Source organism: Oculina patagonica, chromosome 7 (genome assembly GCF_052425735.1).
Source record: "Oculina patagonica isolate OP01 chromosome 7, crgOcupat, whole genome shotgun sequence".
Classification (NCBI taxonomy): Eukaryota; Metazoa; Cnidaria; class Anthozoa; order Scleractinia; family Oculinidae; genus Oculina; species Oculina patagonica.
Window position 1 is genome coordinate 32935765 of NC_135764.1, and position 16613 is coordinate 32952377.

A 16613-nucleotide genomic window follows, 5' to 3' on the forward strand; every position below is an offset into this window, starting at 1 on the left:
TTGTCAGCGGCTTGTATATTAGTACCAGTCTCCTATAGCTCGCGCGGTTAATATGGCGGACGAATCTTCCTCAACTTCAGCTTTCTAACATGGATCAGTTTCAAGGCAAGAGAGACGTTCAGGTACATTGATTCCATGTTTTTGCAATTAAATTCTGTTGCCTTCTAAGGAAGTAATATCTTTTTTGTATAAATTTGCCAACGTGCATATTTTACAGTTTCCGTCATTTGACTCCTTTCTAGCCTATGACGATGAGTTATAAAAGCTTTACTAATTTTAAAACCTGAATGAATGAAAATTAGACGATATAAGTTTATAAAAACCAGTTTTTCCGCCCATCGTAGTCAATCAATATCAATAGATATTAATCACCTGGCATTATTCAACGAAGTATTGTTATGATGGGCCATTCCATTTTATATCCATCCCCCCCCCCCCCCCTATTGATGAGGTAAGTCAATATTTACCCCCTAAGAAAAAAAGATCAAAGTGCCGACATGATACCCCCCCTTCAGAAATAACCCAGGTTTTTCAAAGCCCTTCAGAAAAAAAGGCAACTTTTCCGTAACCCCTTCAAAAATCTTTGAAAGATCAAAGAATGCCGACAGGGCTACCCCCTCAGAAATGACTTTCAAAGCCCTTTTCAGAAAATCTCATCTATAGGGGGTGTATGGATATAAAATGGAATGGCCCTATTAGATTAATGATTAATCAGATTAGAGCATTTTTCCTGGAACTAAAGCACTGTTTTCATCTTGCTACAGGTCCAAGGAACAAATGATCGTGCTACATTAAGCAAGTTCTCCACTGTGACACAAGGATACTATGAAGACAAGTTCCTCCAGTATTTTGTCTCCAAAGCTTCTAGAAGAGCACCTATTATTCATAGGTTAGTGGAGATCAATAATAACTAATATTATTGGTATTTAATTAATATTAACTTAATATTGACTCATTCCAATAATTAAATTGTTGTATAATTACCGGTAACTGAATGTCAATTTCAGCTAGGATATAAGCAAACTTAATTGATTATCACCACGGGTAGGCAACTCTTACAAGGAAACGGTCAGTAATACATAAAATCTCCCCGTATATTCTGGCACATTTCCCCCTGGGAAAGAAAATTATAGTCCCCCATGGAGTAACAGGTACAGTCCTCTCCCTGTGTATAAGTTCTGATATCTACCCTGTTGCAGGTCATATTACATAAGGACCAAGGCAATTCATTATATGGTGAAAGGATTTCTACGGAGCCTAAGGCTTAAAAGTTCTCACAAACAGGTATATATAAGGCCATTTTCATTTTATTAAGTTCAAATATGTGACAGTCTCTAGGGATGTAGGTTGAAGCTGGTCATCACAAAAAAAACTAAATGTGACAACTTCTTTTTTTTTTAAAAAAAAAAAAGAAAGAATATTTATTTAGGTATGGAGTAGTTTAGGGTCACCCACATCTGCTGCACCTTGACATTTCATGGCCACTGCACAGGTGGCCCAATAGCTAAGAGAGTTTGAATTTGGTGTAAGTGAATGGCCCATGCTCAATCCAAATTCACATTACTTTTCTAAGATATTGGATGATACCATTAGTTGGTAAAGGGGGGGGAGGCTTTTTCTCCAACTATACCAGCCAGTTATGAAATTTTGCTCAAAAATTGTCAAATACTTAGTAAATGGGATAAAAAAATGTTTGAAAGATTTCTTGAGTTGTGCAGCACATTTCAGAGATATGTACAAAGTCATGCCCTGCTTCAATGGTATATTTTTATCTGACATTTTAATCTCTGTCAATTTCTTCATCTTAGATTGTTTCTCTGGGAGCAGGATTTGACACACTTTTCTTTTCACTTGTCAGTGAAGGTCTTTTGAAAGACACAAAATATTTTGAGGTAAGCTACCACTGCCATCGTACAGTAGAATCACATGTCTGGTAATAATTTTGAATTTACATTTAGTTGATATCTCTTCTTCATCTGATACTATAAATTTACTTTTAATAATAATATCCACAGGTTGATTTTCCAGAGGTTGTCAAACAGAAAGCTTCTTTAATTCTACAACACAAAGAATTATCCCAAGCACTTGGAACAATCACTTCAAGAAATGAAGAGTGGCTCGGGGGAGGTGAGTAACTCATCTCCTCTCCCTCCTGCCCCTTCCTCCCTCCCCTCTCAGATTCTCTTCTTTTCTCCTCTCCTCTCCTTGCCTTATCCCTCCCCTCCCCTCCTAATGGTTGAAAACTAATCTTGTTCCCAGATCTCTTGTGTCTCCTGGTTCTCCGGTTTTATCTCCCTCCACAAAAACCAACACTCCAAATTCCAATTGGACCTTGGATGCACGTACACGTCTTAACAAACTCCTGAGCTCTTTTGGTCACATGGGTAAATAAATAACATTTACATTTTACATTAACAAGATGAGTCGAAATTAGTTAAAAACTGCTTGAGAGAAAAACTAAGTCATGTACCAGTGAGTTTATGTTATTACACTGCTGCTATTTATTGATGTAACCTTAATGAAGTTGATTTGTAATGAATTTGGCTTGCTTTGTTCTAATGAACAGGTATTGACAGTGAGAAGTACTCTCTACTGGGATGCAACCTGAAGAATCGACCAGCACTAGAGAGCAGCCTACAGAAATGTGGACTAAATACCTCATTACCTACTCTGCTACTGTCTGAAGTTGTGCTGACATATATGGACCCTCCACAAAGGTATCCACAGACTGTTCCATTTCACTTAAACAGCAGAACATATGTAAAATAAGAGAGATTTATTATATAGAGAGGGAGACATGGTGGACAAATAGTTAGCGTGCTGGACTCAGGATTGAGTGGTCTGGGTTGGGGCCCTGGCCGGGGTCTTTGCATTGTGTTCTTGGGCAAGACACTTTACTCTCACAGTGCCTCTCTCCACCCAGGTGTATGTAATGAATTTATTGCTGCGAGGAAACCCTGTGATGGACTAGCATCCCATCCAGAGGGAAGAAGAAATACTCCTAGGTTCTTCATGCTACTGAAACCAGGATAAGCTCCGACCTGATGGGCCACTAGGCACGAACACAGACTTTACCCTTTTCTATAATATGGAATAATTAAATAAATGCTAATTTTAAGAATTTGGTGCCACATCAAGACAATACCCCCTTGTTGATGATTTCCTTTATTCTCATCACCTGTCTGCTTGACAAAGTATTCATATTGTAAGGAGAGATAAGACGTTGATCACTGTGTAATTTTCTGGTTCTTACATGAAGTTCAACAGCCATAATTGGATGGGCGGCACAGTTCTTCACATCTGCAATGTTTGTAATGTTTGAGCAGGTGAGTGAATGAAGGATCTGTTATGTTTAGCAAGCTGTTTACTGCATAGTTTCGCAGTTTTGCGCCATCTTGTATGGAGGGGCATGTGTTTTAGAATACAGTGTTAAAAATATCCTTTCTCATCAAAATTTAAAACTGTAAATGTGCTGGGAAGCCTGCATTCGCCCTTTTTTAGTTTCCTGTATAATTGTCAGCAACACAGAAAAGTTGAATATAAGCTTAAAGCAGTTGCTCTTTTCTCTCAAGCAAGTTAGCAGGCTGCTCGTGCTCAGACTTGCTCCAAGCTCGTGCAAATGTGGGACTGTTTTATTTGTAGGTTACAATACTTTTAATAGTAAGATATGGCCTCACATGTGTACGAATATGTACAGTTATTTCGATCGCAAAAATCTTTTATATTGTCAAAGAAATCTATTTAACATTTAAAATAAATTCGTTTTTGTTGTCTCTAGGTATCCCCTTGTGACCCATTTGGAATAAAAATGTAAGTACATAAAGTTGTAATTTGAAAACAGTTAGATCCTTAATCGACTCTTTTTTAGCTTTGTACGTAGAGGCATTATTTTGGTGTTATTTAAATTTCGCGATCGCAACTCCACGCCATGCGAAGGCAGTTTTCAATTACTTGGTGTTCTTGGTTTGAGTTTTTTACTAGATATCGTCTTTGTCGCCGCAAAAACAAATTAGCTGCGAGCAGTGCCAGTAATTGTAATAATCGCTTGCGGTAAAATATGTTATGTACATTCCCTCATAAGGCATTTAATACATAGACAACATAAAAATAAAATGATGTACTTTTCGATCTCTCGAACAAAGGGTCTGTCTGAAGCTTAGCAAGGAACAAACGGTGTGTTTGTGGCGTAATATCTTTGTCAAACAAAGAATGTCCATTTCCGATATTTTCTTATTTTATTTTTGTTTTCAGAGTTGTCTTTGTCGGTCTTTGTCATATTGATCACCGTTTCTTTGTTTAAAGCAAGACAAGCAAATAAAAAAAGGAAGAACTAATGAGTTTTTCTGTGTACAGCTTGCCACTGGAACTGCTCACTTAATTGAAATTGCTAGCCACATGGAAAGACTGTTCAGGCATAATAACTTCCAGCGAAAACTGGGCAAAGTGAGCTTGGCAGCAACCCACTTCTTTTTTTAAATTGTCTTACGTTATTTTTGACGGTATCGTTTTATGCTTTTGTTTGTTTTGTTCTTTTTTTTTTTTCAATTCTCTGAAATAATGGTACAGGTTCAGATCTCTACGCTTATGAGAAAAAAAAAACTTCGCCTTTCTTCTAACTGGAACATAATTCTTTGTAACAGCTCTCTACAACTGGCCACTGATAAAATCACCCTAACGCTTGTGTTTGAATGGAGTTCATCCTTCTTTTTTTTCTTGAACCGTAGAAAACGTTCCGTCATGGAACCGCTTTAATTTTAAACAAACTGTATCAACCCATCGAAATCACTATGTTCCCCATTCCTTTCCCGAAATGTCTCCAAAACTTCGATGGTCAAAAAATTCCCCATCATACGATTTCAAAGACGTTTTTTTGCCTTGCTCTAATAGGCTTCCAACAGTTTTTGATTTAGTTTTTACAGGTTAGAATTTTTTTGTAAGTATCTCGGAACCGTTTCTGCATAACACCGTAGATCAGAGGATTAATCGCGCAACTTGCCGCGCCTGTAAAAGGCAAAATTAGGTAAACTTGACGAGCTAGACTGTATTCTCCTTGTAGTGTGTCCAGAAATTCGATTGTGAATCCAGGAGTCCAGCAAATCACAAACGCAATCAATACAGCAAAGAGAATTTTCGTGATTTTGACCTCTTCCGCGAAGGATTTCGCATTGTCTTCGTGGAGACTAGAAGTTGCAATCTGCGTAAAATGAGAACGAACTTTGCGGAACACTTTGTAATAGCAAAATATTATGACTGGATAAGTCATAGCAATTAAAACCGAGTACGGCCCGAGGATAAGGGCTTGCTCTTTCTTGTTTCGACTCTTGCAAACGAAGCATGCTAGTTTTCCGGGATGAAAACAAAACCTCTGCGATACAAATGGAATTACGAACACTCCAGAAAAGATGGCACATGCTGCGATAGACAGAAGTACGCAATTCCGTGTGTAGGCCTTTTGATAGATGTTGACCGACCGGATCATTTTTACATAACGATTTAGTGCGATAAGCGTAAAAGTCAGCACCGAGAAGCACGCAAAGTAATAAGTTACGATGCCTTGTATCTGACAAAGCGCATCACCAAACGGCCATCTTCCAAGAATCACCACAGCTAAACCCATAGGAACACAAAGAACAGTCAATATTAAGTCCGACATCGCTAATGCCACAATATAGTAGTTCTGAATTTTACGAAGCGCCCGACATCTGTAGATCGCCAAGCAAAGAATTATATTTCCTATCGTGGCCAATATTACGATGATAAAGGCGCCAGTAGTCTCCGCAGCAATCATCCATGTTTCTCTGTTTCCGAGTGATTCCTCGATGCTTCTTTTTCTGTCTAAAGTGTCAGGCATTCTGTTGATTAAAAAGAATCTGTTTCTGTTGCTATTTTCAAATTGCAATGAATAGATTTCATATCCCCATCTGCTCTTTAGGTCTCAATTTACTTACAATATTTGTTTTTAAGGAGGCAACCCATATTGAGATCGCCGTAACATGACACTTTATTTGCAGTTTTTCATAAGTTCTTAATTTAATTTCTAATACCCAGAGCATACTAATTAGTCGTATTTAGACAGCTGTCTTGCTAGAATTTAATTTCAAAGAAGCGAAGATGTCAAACACTAGTTATAATTGCGCATTAAAAATTGAACTGCAAAATTTTAACGTTAAAACTCCATTTCCTTAACTGACTAATTGCTGGCAGATATTTCCGCAATTGGCGAAAGAACTATTTCCCAGCCTGTCTTAATCTTACTATTTACTAAACGACTATCATTTAATTTTTGCAGTCTCGGGGAACGAAGAAAAAAATCGCGCCGGCATTTGTGATTTTCTAGCCTCTGGGTCTTTAGACTGTCCACAGCTCTCTATTTTTCGTGTTTTTTCGATCGATGAGCGCGCGATGAGAATGCCGAAAGAACTGGACGCCGGCGCAAAATGTTTGCTTTTTTGCTTTTTTGCGTTGAAAAATCGAGAGGCTGTGGACAGTTTACTGGGTCTTGTGCGTGACCGATTTTTTTAAAATTTGAACTAGCGAATGTTTCGTGGAGAAACTGCGGTTGTGGGTTGTAAGGATATGCGATCGATTTTGTGAAGTCTCGCTTTTTGTACCCCCTTTCATGTTAGCTGCCTACGTTTTTCTCAGTGGTTAATTTTTATTCTCAATTTTGCTATTAGAAACGGCCTATCCCTAATTATTTTTCATATTTGTTTTGGTGTTTACACACTCACAAGCAAGGGACAATATTTAGTCTTTTCTCAGTAAGAGGTCTCAGCTGGGTGAACTTTTCTTGGAAGTTATCACTGGACCAGTCGGGGAAATAAGTGCCAGTTTTTCCAAATCTTTGTTGAAGCACTAAAGAATTTCCGAATTATTTCATCCAATCAAAAACTTGCGCGAGCGCTCACGAGTACTCCGAGAGCCTTCGCGCGTGCAAATACGTTATGTTGCTTAGCAACTTCTGGGACGAAAACCGCGGGCTCAGTCACTTCTTGGAGAAGTGATGTCGCCATCAACCGGAAGTTCCAGAAAACTGCTACAAAAAAAATAAAAAAAGGAAACCAAAATAGCGAGGGTGTGCACTGCGGCTTACCTTTTTCATGTTTCTGCAGATTTTTAAATTTGTGTTTAATATTTTCGTGGCTGGTCTGACACGCATGTTTCGTCTCCGCCAAGAGACTCATCAGAGACCTTTCGGTGAAAGCTAACTCGTCGAACATCGCGTTCGAAGTCCCGCTAGCGTCGAAATGATGGTGCAATCTGGCCTTACATCGCGTAAGCATTCCCAATTGCGTAACGTGGTATAAGTATTATCACGTGTAAACAAAAAATAGTCGAGTTATATCGAATTTTATTTTTTCCCGTCATTTACGCGGCCAGAGACATGAAATTAAATTTCGCAAGGCCAAATTACGAATAACACAGTTGTGATTGCTTAATATATAATTACATAATTGGATAGTTTTAATTTCTGGGAAACACTTGGCCCAGTTGTAAAAAAGGAATAACTTAAACTGGAGGATAACTCCCGGCAGTCATCATTATTCATTGAATAAATCTATCCATCATTTAAACTACGGGGGTGGTGGGGACCCGGAGTGCAAAGGTGAGGCCGGCCCGGATAGAAACTACACCCGACTAAATGTTTCGGCCTTTACCGAAAAGATTGGACCTAGGCCCCTCCCCTGGGGCCGCCACAGCTTGCACTGTTTGTGGATCTGCAGTTCAAATGTAATATGATTTTAATAGTTTACATAAAATAAACCTGAAAATGGTAGAAACTGACCGACTTTTATGGTTCGCAGGATAAACCATTTTAAACATTCAGTTGGTGCACCTCTGCATGCCACTGAAGCTTTTCCAACTCGACAAAGTCAAATCCAGCGATTCATGGAAGAGGTTAGTTAAAAAAGATTAATATTAGTTATTTCTTATTTTTTTCCGCGATGAATGTGTTCCTTGTGTATCAGTCGGTGATAAAAAAAACTTCAGAGTAAATATTAAATAGCTTGATTTTCGGAATAAAAACGTTCGTACTCTCTTAGCTTTACAGTTATGAAGTTTTCTTTTATTTTTTCTTACATCATTTAATATACGAACTTTCACGTCCTCTGTAGGGCTGGCCTTTAGTCCATTGTCCCACTTTGAACTTCTTCTACTACGATACGTTACCAAAGGAGGAAAAAGTTCGATTGGAAGATTTGGAACCTTTTGATGAGTTTGAGGTGTTGATTTTACGTCCTGTTTCCTTTTTACTGAGCAATTTTGAAGTAAACAGCACATTGCTTTACAGTTAGTTTCTTAGCAAAACCTGATGCCATCGCGACCCTATCAATCAAACTTGGCGCTAAACGTAAAGGTAGCTTGTCATTCGCCCACCTCTTCACGTATTCGCATTGTCACGCAACACTACTCTCTACTTTCGGCTCCTTCTACCCGCAATACGGCATTCGGCCAATCACAGTCGGGCTAGAAACGTTGTGTGACGACCAAAATAACAGTTTCGAAGATGAGTCGCTAGCTGCGCTATTAGCCAGGGTTTGTTTAGACTGAATTGGTTGTGAAACAAGGCTTGCCTATTAAAGGCCCACGACTCTTGAACATTCACTGTACCTATTCCTTGTATTATTCGTCAATAATATGAGCTGAATAAAATTATTATTATTATTATTGTACCCGGACTGTAGCATTTTCTTCTCGTCTTTTTTCTAGGAATGGCACCTGATGTGTTCACACTACATGGTCCTCTCAGCTTTCAAAGGATCCTGCCAGGATATCAAAGATGAGCTGTTTTATCAGCAAAATGGTAAATATTTTACCAACCAGTATTGAAATTAATTTAACTCTAACTATAACGAACAATTCAACCAACCAACTAACCAACGACGAACTTTCACTTTATTTAAAGGGACACTGTCACCAGTTTCACTTCAATGAAAAACTCAAGAGCCTAAAGACATATGGAAACTACGAATAGTGGTCCAATTTTGTTAAAAATCACCATGCAAGTGTTCTGAAGCGATAAACAAGTGTTATTATTGTGATGCCATCAGGAACTTGAGATCTCAACTTGAAAACGTCAGGCTGATTTTTTCAAGTTTTGTCCTTGGGGAGTGGAAAAATACCTAAAAATTATTATGGCTCCCTTATTCCTTCAACAACAATTTACTTTATATCTCCATCTTGATGTACTATGTGCATTTCATGTACGAAAAGATCTATTCGCCAATTTTAGTACTTTTTGCCGAAAAGCATTAAAATCCCCGTGACAGTGTCCATTTAATGTCTTACAAGAATTTTTTTCATTTCATTTCTGTTTATTCTGTCAACAGCACTGCATGACGAATCACCACTTCTTGAAGACAGCCCGTGTACAGTTCATACTGTGGATGTTTTACCTTCACGAGATAGACTCAAAAGGTACTCACTGCTAGTTTTATTGAAGGAGAACAAGACGCAAAAGCGCGTTTTTCATTTAATTGACTGAAATCAATGCAGAACGGAGATGTTTATACTATTTCACCCAAACTTTACCTGCTGAGTGGCCTCTCCTTTCCCTAACCAGGTTTGGTCACACAGCCACGCCATTGTCTGACGATGTAGTTCTTCTAACTGGAGGATTTGGTCTCGATAATGGAAAACACATGCGACTTAATGGCGTTCAGTTACTGCGGACTGTGCAAGGTAACTTTTTAACAATCCTTACCCTCTTTTTGAGGTAACGAAGTTATTGTTTTCACACCAACCTTTACTATCTGTTGTATTTTTTCCTGTCACTAAATATTTTTCTGTCACTAGTTGTATATTGCAATAGACCTTTCTGCCAATACGGTGGCCATTTGGAATTCTATTGTCTCAAATAGCTATTATGGGATGTCCAGGGAGCTAATACTGCTTAATGTGCCCCCCTGTGGATCTCATAATGTCTTTAAACGCTATATCGGTGAAAAGGTCTATTCAGACAAGAAGTGACTACAGTGACTGCTTCGTCGAGATAACTCTATTTATTTTTCTTCCAGGCGTTTGGCACTGTACGGACGTGACATCAGGTTCAGACAATATACTTGGTAAGAAAAGAAGAAAGAGTTACTGTGTCATGACCGAAGGGCGTTATTTATATCTACATAATTTGCACAAAAAACGTCCACTGAACGAAAAAGGTTTGTGTAAACTCGACCGAAGTCAACTGAAAAGCGATAAAGCATAGATAGGGCTAATAAAAGATGTTAAAATAAAGGTTTACCACTTGTTATTCCGATGATAAAGATGATGACGATGACGATGAGGGTGACGTCATCGACGAGACGAAAGCGGCGATTGAAACTGAATTTCATTACAACTTGTTTTATCTGTTTCATTTCAGGTGGCCGAATCTTCCACACTGCAACAAGATTAAACAACAATAGTATTTTAATATACGGTGGTCGGACATCCCCGTCAAAACCATGCGCAGAGACACTTCTGCTATCACTACAGGAGAACAATGAATTAGAATCTTCAAATTGTACAACCGGCAGTGATAACTGCTGTCCCGAGAATGAACATAAAAGAAGTGAGGACATCCAAGACTCTTATGAAGTGAAAAAGAGTTACAAGTATTCGATTTTAAACTGTCAAGGAGATATTCCACAACCAAGATGGCGACACAGTGCAACACTTTTTGTCTTTCCTGATGGTACGTCAATTTTCTGTTGTGTGTGTAGAATACCAACGCACTTAAACAAGTATCATTAAACAAACACGCAATCCATGGTGAGATAGACTACTTGATATTTACCTGTTTGTTCTTAGTCGTCGGCAAATTCCAATCTTCGGAGATTGGAAAGTTTCTTTTTGTTGTTGAACTAAGTAAGCAACATACATTATCATGTTTTGGGCGATAACATATATTTTTTACCATAAAACCGTACCGTAATCATTTCGATGCTTTACAAATCGCTTCCATTGGAAGCAGAGTTTCTGAGGGTTCCTAACAGTGTACAATGCTGAGCTTAGCCGGAGGAAGAGAAGACTAAGAAGAAAGTAGCAGATATTCCAGCAAACCCTGGCCCTCCGACCCCCCCTGATAACCTCGTTTTTCCATAATGTTACTTTCTTGTTCTTAGGCAGCGAAAACATACTAGTATTTGGCGGACGTACCTCAACGTGCCTCGCCCTTGGAGACTGTTATTTACTTGATATAAAATCAAGAACATGGAGTAAGGTATTGTTATTGTCTTAAGGGCAGGTTTACATGTAATTGCTGGATTTATTTGATTTCCTTGTTTCACTTTCCGTACACTTGGTACAAGATCTCTCTCAGAAGCAAGTAGGCTAGCCTGTAAACGCAGACGTATTTCCGGAGAGAAACAACAGCCGGAAATACATCTGCGTTCGCAGGCTACAAAAAGGCCGATACGCCGAAAAATATCGAATTCTGATGCAATCCTTTTGATCGAGCAATAGCCTGTGATATGGCAACACTGGTACCTTCATAACAGGACATAACGAGAAACGTAGTTTCAAATGGTTTTTTGAAACTAAAATTAACATTTCTCGAGCTACTTCGAGAGTTGAGCTTGCGTTTAGCTGTCCTATAGTCCATTTGGTTGTGGTTAATCCGTTTCTGGCAAGTTTTTCGGTAATATTGTTTTCGTGCCAACATATCCAAACCATTTCACCAACTTAAAGATTTGTTATTGAATTTATTAATCCTCAGGTTTTTCTCAGTGGAGATGCCGCTGTGTCGCGTCATTCCCATACCGCATGTGCGTGGAACAACCATGTAGTACTGGCGGGAGGCCTGGATGCTAGTCTTCATGCCCTTGACACGGTTCAGATAATAGATATGCAAGTAAGGAAGTAATCTGCGCTGCATGTCAAGTTAAGTTAATTTTAGATCAATTTGTGCAAAAACGTTTGCCAAAATTTTATCGGTCAAAAAAAAAATATTTCATTCTCAGATTTTATGCTTGCATTTCATGTTAAAAGAAGTTTGACAAAAGCGTGACGTAGCACCTTAAATCAAACAATTCATCCGTTTTTTTTTTTCTAACAGATGAACTCTATGACGCTACGGACGTTACAGATTGAACCGCCCTTACCACCAAGGTAATACGTCATCATAGATACATGCTTTTGTAGGGTATGCCAGGAAAATGCTTACAAGCGAATTTTCAGTTTGGAAATGAACCTTGAGACGAAATACAAGAATATTTATGGTATACCACGAGAAAACAATTGGTCAGTAGTTTATTCCATGTCAGGTTTTCACGGGAAATTACTGAAAGCCGAGGTACAAATAAACGCGGCGCATTTTGGCGGGAAGTGTTACATCCTCGACGCGGGAAATTATGGCGGGAAACAATTGCAACTACTAATAGTTGTGACGGACGCGGCAGTTTGGATTATGGCGGGAAAAGGACGGGCGCAAATTGTGGCGGGAAAACACCGTTGCATACAACTAGTGGGATACGTTGAATATGAAACAGCTTTCTAGCTTTCTGATTGGCTGAGCCATTTGTGACATGCGATAATAAGTGACATTTATATGTAATTTCTCCCACAGTATATACTGAAAACTACTTTATGTAAAACAATAGAAACAAAACTTTGCCCACCATCTACATTGTTTGTTTTATGGCGTTTTTTTTCGTAAGAAATCGATTACGGTAAGCCTTAAACGTGTGTTTATTGGAAAATAGAATTTAAGGCTGAATCTGTGTTCTGGATCTGCGAGCAAGTGGTTTACATTTTAATAATCCTGGTGTACTGTTTTTCTTTCAGATACTCACACACAGCTCATGTTATTCATGACAGCCTTATACTTGTTGGTGGTGTAACGCCAAACTCTTGCCACCCTCCTGGGGTGGTTGTTCTTCATCTGAAGTCCCTAACTTGGAAATCCTATACTCTACCGGTTAGTTTAACCTTATTAACTTGTCTTTTTCGTACTCACATTGTTCTGAATGGGTGTAAAATGGGGTATTTGTAAATTAAGCTGCGTGCTCAAGGTTTCTATCGGCTGTCGGTTGGCGAAGGGCGAATCCCAGAGTCAACTATCAAAGTCGTTAGAAACGGAGAGCAAGCAGTCTCATTGTTTTAGCATACCCAGAGGCTGTTCTATTAAACATAGAACTGTTAAAGCTGATTCATTAACGTGCGCGCTCCGATAGCCTACTATCGATCAATATAGTAGGTGACTGTGATTTTCAAATAGTCTGTCACTGGGAAATGCTAACAAATGATAGCCTCGTGTTTAATGTTGTTCTGCTCTCTTCTCTTTCAAGACGTGCACAGCACCTTCGATGCCTTTGATGCTTCATAATCACCGCAGTGTTTGCTGGGAAGATTCGCAAGGCATCATGGTTCTGGGCGGAGGAGGGAACTGTTTTTCATTCGGGACTCATTTGAATGACGGGCCGGTGTTTATTGACCTTCCTCTGCTTTGATCGGCAGTATTCGAATATTCACAATCCATGTTGGCATCCTGATTCCAATGTTGTAAACTGCAAGGTCAAGCCTAAAGAACGAAGAGAATTTAAACCGAAAAAAAGATAAAGGCCTCGAAATTCTACGAAAAAAATACACCCATGGTACAAAGGTCAGAATTGTGAGAGGAAAATGCAAGTGCTGAACTGGCAAGTGCCATTCGTGACGTCATGCTCAAGGTCACACTAGTATAGTCACACTAGTATGTTCATGGTCACGCTAGTGATCTGGCGTAAAGCTGTCGTGTGTGCGTGCAGGTTTGCATTTTTAAAACTCAAACTATTGATTATATTTTTCACATCACGGCCGCCATGTCAGAACTTCAGTTTGTCTCCAGTTGTTTAAAATTTCTTAAAGCTGAAGAATTTAGTCATTTCACCATGTCGTTTTCTTAGAGCTTAGGACGGTATAAATTGCACCAAGATGTACATAGACCCCGAGCAAGTCATTAAACCCCATGTTCATCAACTTTCTTGTTTCGCCGTTATGCCTTATGGTTTGTTTTAAACTTTTCATTTTTCGTTATAAGTGAAAATGAAAATACCGTTTAGGCTATAAACAGTCCCCCCCCCCCCCCCCCCCCATACGCCGAGTGATATTGTCCTTTTTCAGTCCTCCAGTTCACGCGCGAAATTATTCAAGATAGCTGCTTCAACATGTTCAAGATCGGACGTGAGGGCCGGACTAATCCAGCGCTAAAAATAGAAGGACTTTGCTCAGTCGTATTTCAAAACATTCAGGATAAAATCGACAAGCAGCATATATATGATAACCATCGCTGTTTTTCTTTTTAAGTGTTTTGATCAGTGCCTCTAATTAACGTCTAATGTTCCTTGTCGGTAAATCGCGGGATTTTGCAAGAGTTATTGTTGTCGTTTTAATAAAAATATGCACGTAGTGTACTTGACTGAATTGAGTAACCATCAGTTCTTCAAAGTTAATTATGTTTCTTGGGAATACAGTATTGCACATTCTTCCACTGCAGCAGATTTCACAACAACAATTTTACAGTACGCTTATGACAAAATTACTCAATTTTGATTGGTCGAGGGCAGTACTATTAATCCCACAATGTATTCCGTTAGGAATACCTGTTATTTTTCAATGCGAAGTGCACTTTTGTGTTTTTCAAAACGTCACTTGTACGTGCTTGTACGCTTGATGGGTTTTACTCTGCAATGTAGATGGTTTTATTTTTAGCAAATAAAGAGTTATTCCAAAGTGCTCACGATGCATGAAAAACGTCAGGGCACGAAATCGATGTAGAGACACGTACACAAAGTTTGCGATGATCACGAAATCTTCTCTATTACGTAATTTTGCTGAATATAGCGTACTGTAAATAAACATTCGCACGACCTCATGCAAATCGTGATTAATAGGTTCTCTTCGCAAATTTCACATGGCAGGTGCATTTTTTGAGAACCTTTAATTTCATAACAACATTCAAAGCAACAGCACCACTTATACAAATGAAAATTTGAGGCATTGTCGTTTACCGTATACCAGTTTTAAAATTTCCAAACGTGACTGGGGCGTGTTTTTAATTGAGAAAAGATGGTCCCAGTAGGGCTTAGGTACTTGGCTCCGAATTAAAAAAATATAGCTCTGCAGGACAGAAAAAAGAAGACCAAATCTCGATAACATTATTTCCCGGAGGTTACGAAATAAACTCAACCATTCAGGTCTCCAGGGAGCCCCCTTTGGGACCGAAAGAATCAGGTGCGTGTAGCGGTGCGTGTTTGTTTGCGTAATAATTAACAGCAATTTGTTTATTCCATTCGTCAAAATCATTTTTCAGTGATGGGGTAAAATGCGGTGTTTTTTCCCTTAAAGTTTGACCTTACGCAAAGATTTTTAGAGTAATCTATACCTAATTGGGAGAATTCGCACGACCTGGAATGCTTTCCTGAAAACCTTTTTTACTCGATCTCGCTAGTACGTGTTGAAAATCATAATGCCATCACGACAAACAATGATATCTGCTCTTTGCCCAGTAATTAACGCCTTGCGAAAATAGAATTGCGAAAGGTCTCATGACCTTTGTTGAGATTTGTAAAGCCTCTTCAAAATCTATCATCTGGAAATACTACAGCACACGAGCGCGGAATTTCATTGGATGCAACACATGACGGCTTGGGCACGAAGCCGCCCTATATAAAGAAGCACTTGGCACGTTTTTCTTTCACAAATAAACTTCAGTCGACCGAGGAAGGGTATTTGCAAGCTTCGCTCCTTCACTGTTTTAACCATGGCAGGCTCTCCGTGCGAGTACGAGCCCATGAAGGTTTCTTTGGGCACTCTTCCAGAATTCCACGAGGAAATGAAGAGCTATGATCTCAAAGTTGGCGGTCAAGTCCCAGCTGAAGCTAAGAAAGTTTTCGTGTATACATTCGTCACTACGAACGGAGAGGGCGACTTTCAGCGGGGCTACTACGAGATTTCCACGAGTAAGGGAGGCAAACAGTACACGCAGTACATGAATGTGGCCACCGGACAAGGCGTGAAAGCTGTAAACTCCGCAAACATGTGGCTTCCGATGGGAGACGGCAAGTTAACAGTGAAGCTGGTGCACGCTGAAGGCAAGAAGAGCATTGCAAGTGGCGAACACAAAGATTGGAGCGAGCTGTTTGTTATCGGTTACAAATGTTAGTTGAAGCTGAAAGACTTATTTTCTTCTCGAAGAGAACATATTTGACGAGAAACTGTTGTAGCGAGCTCAAAGCAAAAAGAGAAACATTAAACACGTGTAGCTACTTGTAGCTCTAGATATGACGCTATCAACGAACACGTATATGGACCTTGTGTGACAATTGATGTATTTTGTTACTGAAATGTAATCAAACCGCGAAGAATAATATATTAAACGCAGCTATTCGAGGTTAAAAGGTCGTTTCATTGATTTCATCTTTCGATTTGTGTACAACATGACAGGGAGGTTTGCGCAATACTTTGTTTCCCGCGAGGGGAGGGGGCGGGTGTTTTCCAGGTATGCCATACTGATTCGATTTTGCGCCCGCGTACCAATAAGCCTCCCCCTTCCCTCAATGAAATTCGCCTCCCCCCCCCCCCCAAATAAAAAAAAAGGAAGTCGAGAGAAGTTTTGTAATAAACGCCCCTATTCTACATAGTGCCTCAAATCT

General features: G+C 39.3%; 3 protein-coding genes across 3 annotated transcripts; 2 read left to right on the forward strand and 1 right to left on the reverse strand.

The window, feature by feature from the left end:
• Positions 1-21: 21 nt before the first annotated feature.
• Positions 22-13933, forward strand: LOC144661578 (tRNA wybutosine-synthesizing protein 4-like). Its single transcript, XM_078522381.1, has 20 exons — positions 22-122; positions 765-889; positions 1200-1284; positions 1809-1892; positions 2016-2127; positions 2567-2717; positions 3260-3326; positions 3779-3810; positions 7806-7899; positions 8118-8225; positions 8713-8806; positions 9333-9420; positions 9566-9684; positions 10020-10067; positions 10364-10675; positions 11106-11203; positions 11699-11833; positions 12038-12090; positions 12766-12898; positions 13269-13933. The coding sequence occupies exons 1-20, from the start codon at positions 90-92 to the stop codon at positions 13428-13430; spliced, it is 2133 nt and encodes a 710-aa protein (XP_078378507.1). The 5' UTR covers positions 22-89; the 3' UTR covers positions 13431-13933.
• LOC144661580 (histamine H2 receptor-like) lies at positions 4217-5913 on the reverse strand. The gene has a single exon (XM_078522383.1). It carries the CDS (start codon positions 5849-5851, stop codon positions 4907-4909), a length of 945 nt encoding a protein of 314 aa, XP_078378509.1. The 5' UTR covers positions 5852-5913; the 3' UTR covers positions 4217-4906.
• A 1712-nt stretch (positions 13934-15645) lies between the features above and the next one.
• Positions 15646-16358, forward strand: LOC144660250 (uncharacterized). Its single transcript, XM_078520853.1, has one exon. It carries the CDS (start codon positions 15722-15724, stop codon positions 16121-16123), a length of 402 nt encoding a protein of 133 aa, XP_078376979.1. The 5' UTR covers positions 15646-15721; the 3' UTR covers positions 16124-16358.
• The last annotated feature ends 255 nt before the right edge of the window (positions 16359-16613 follow it).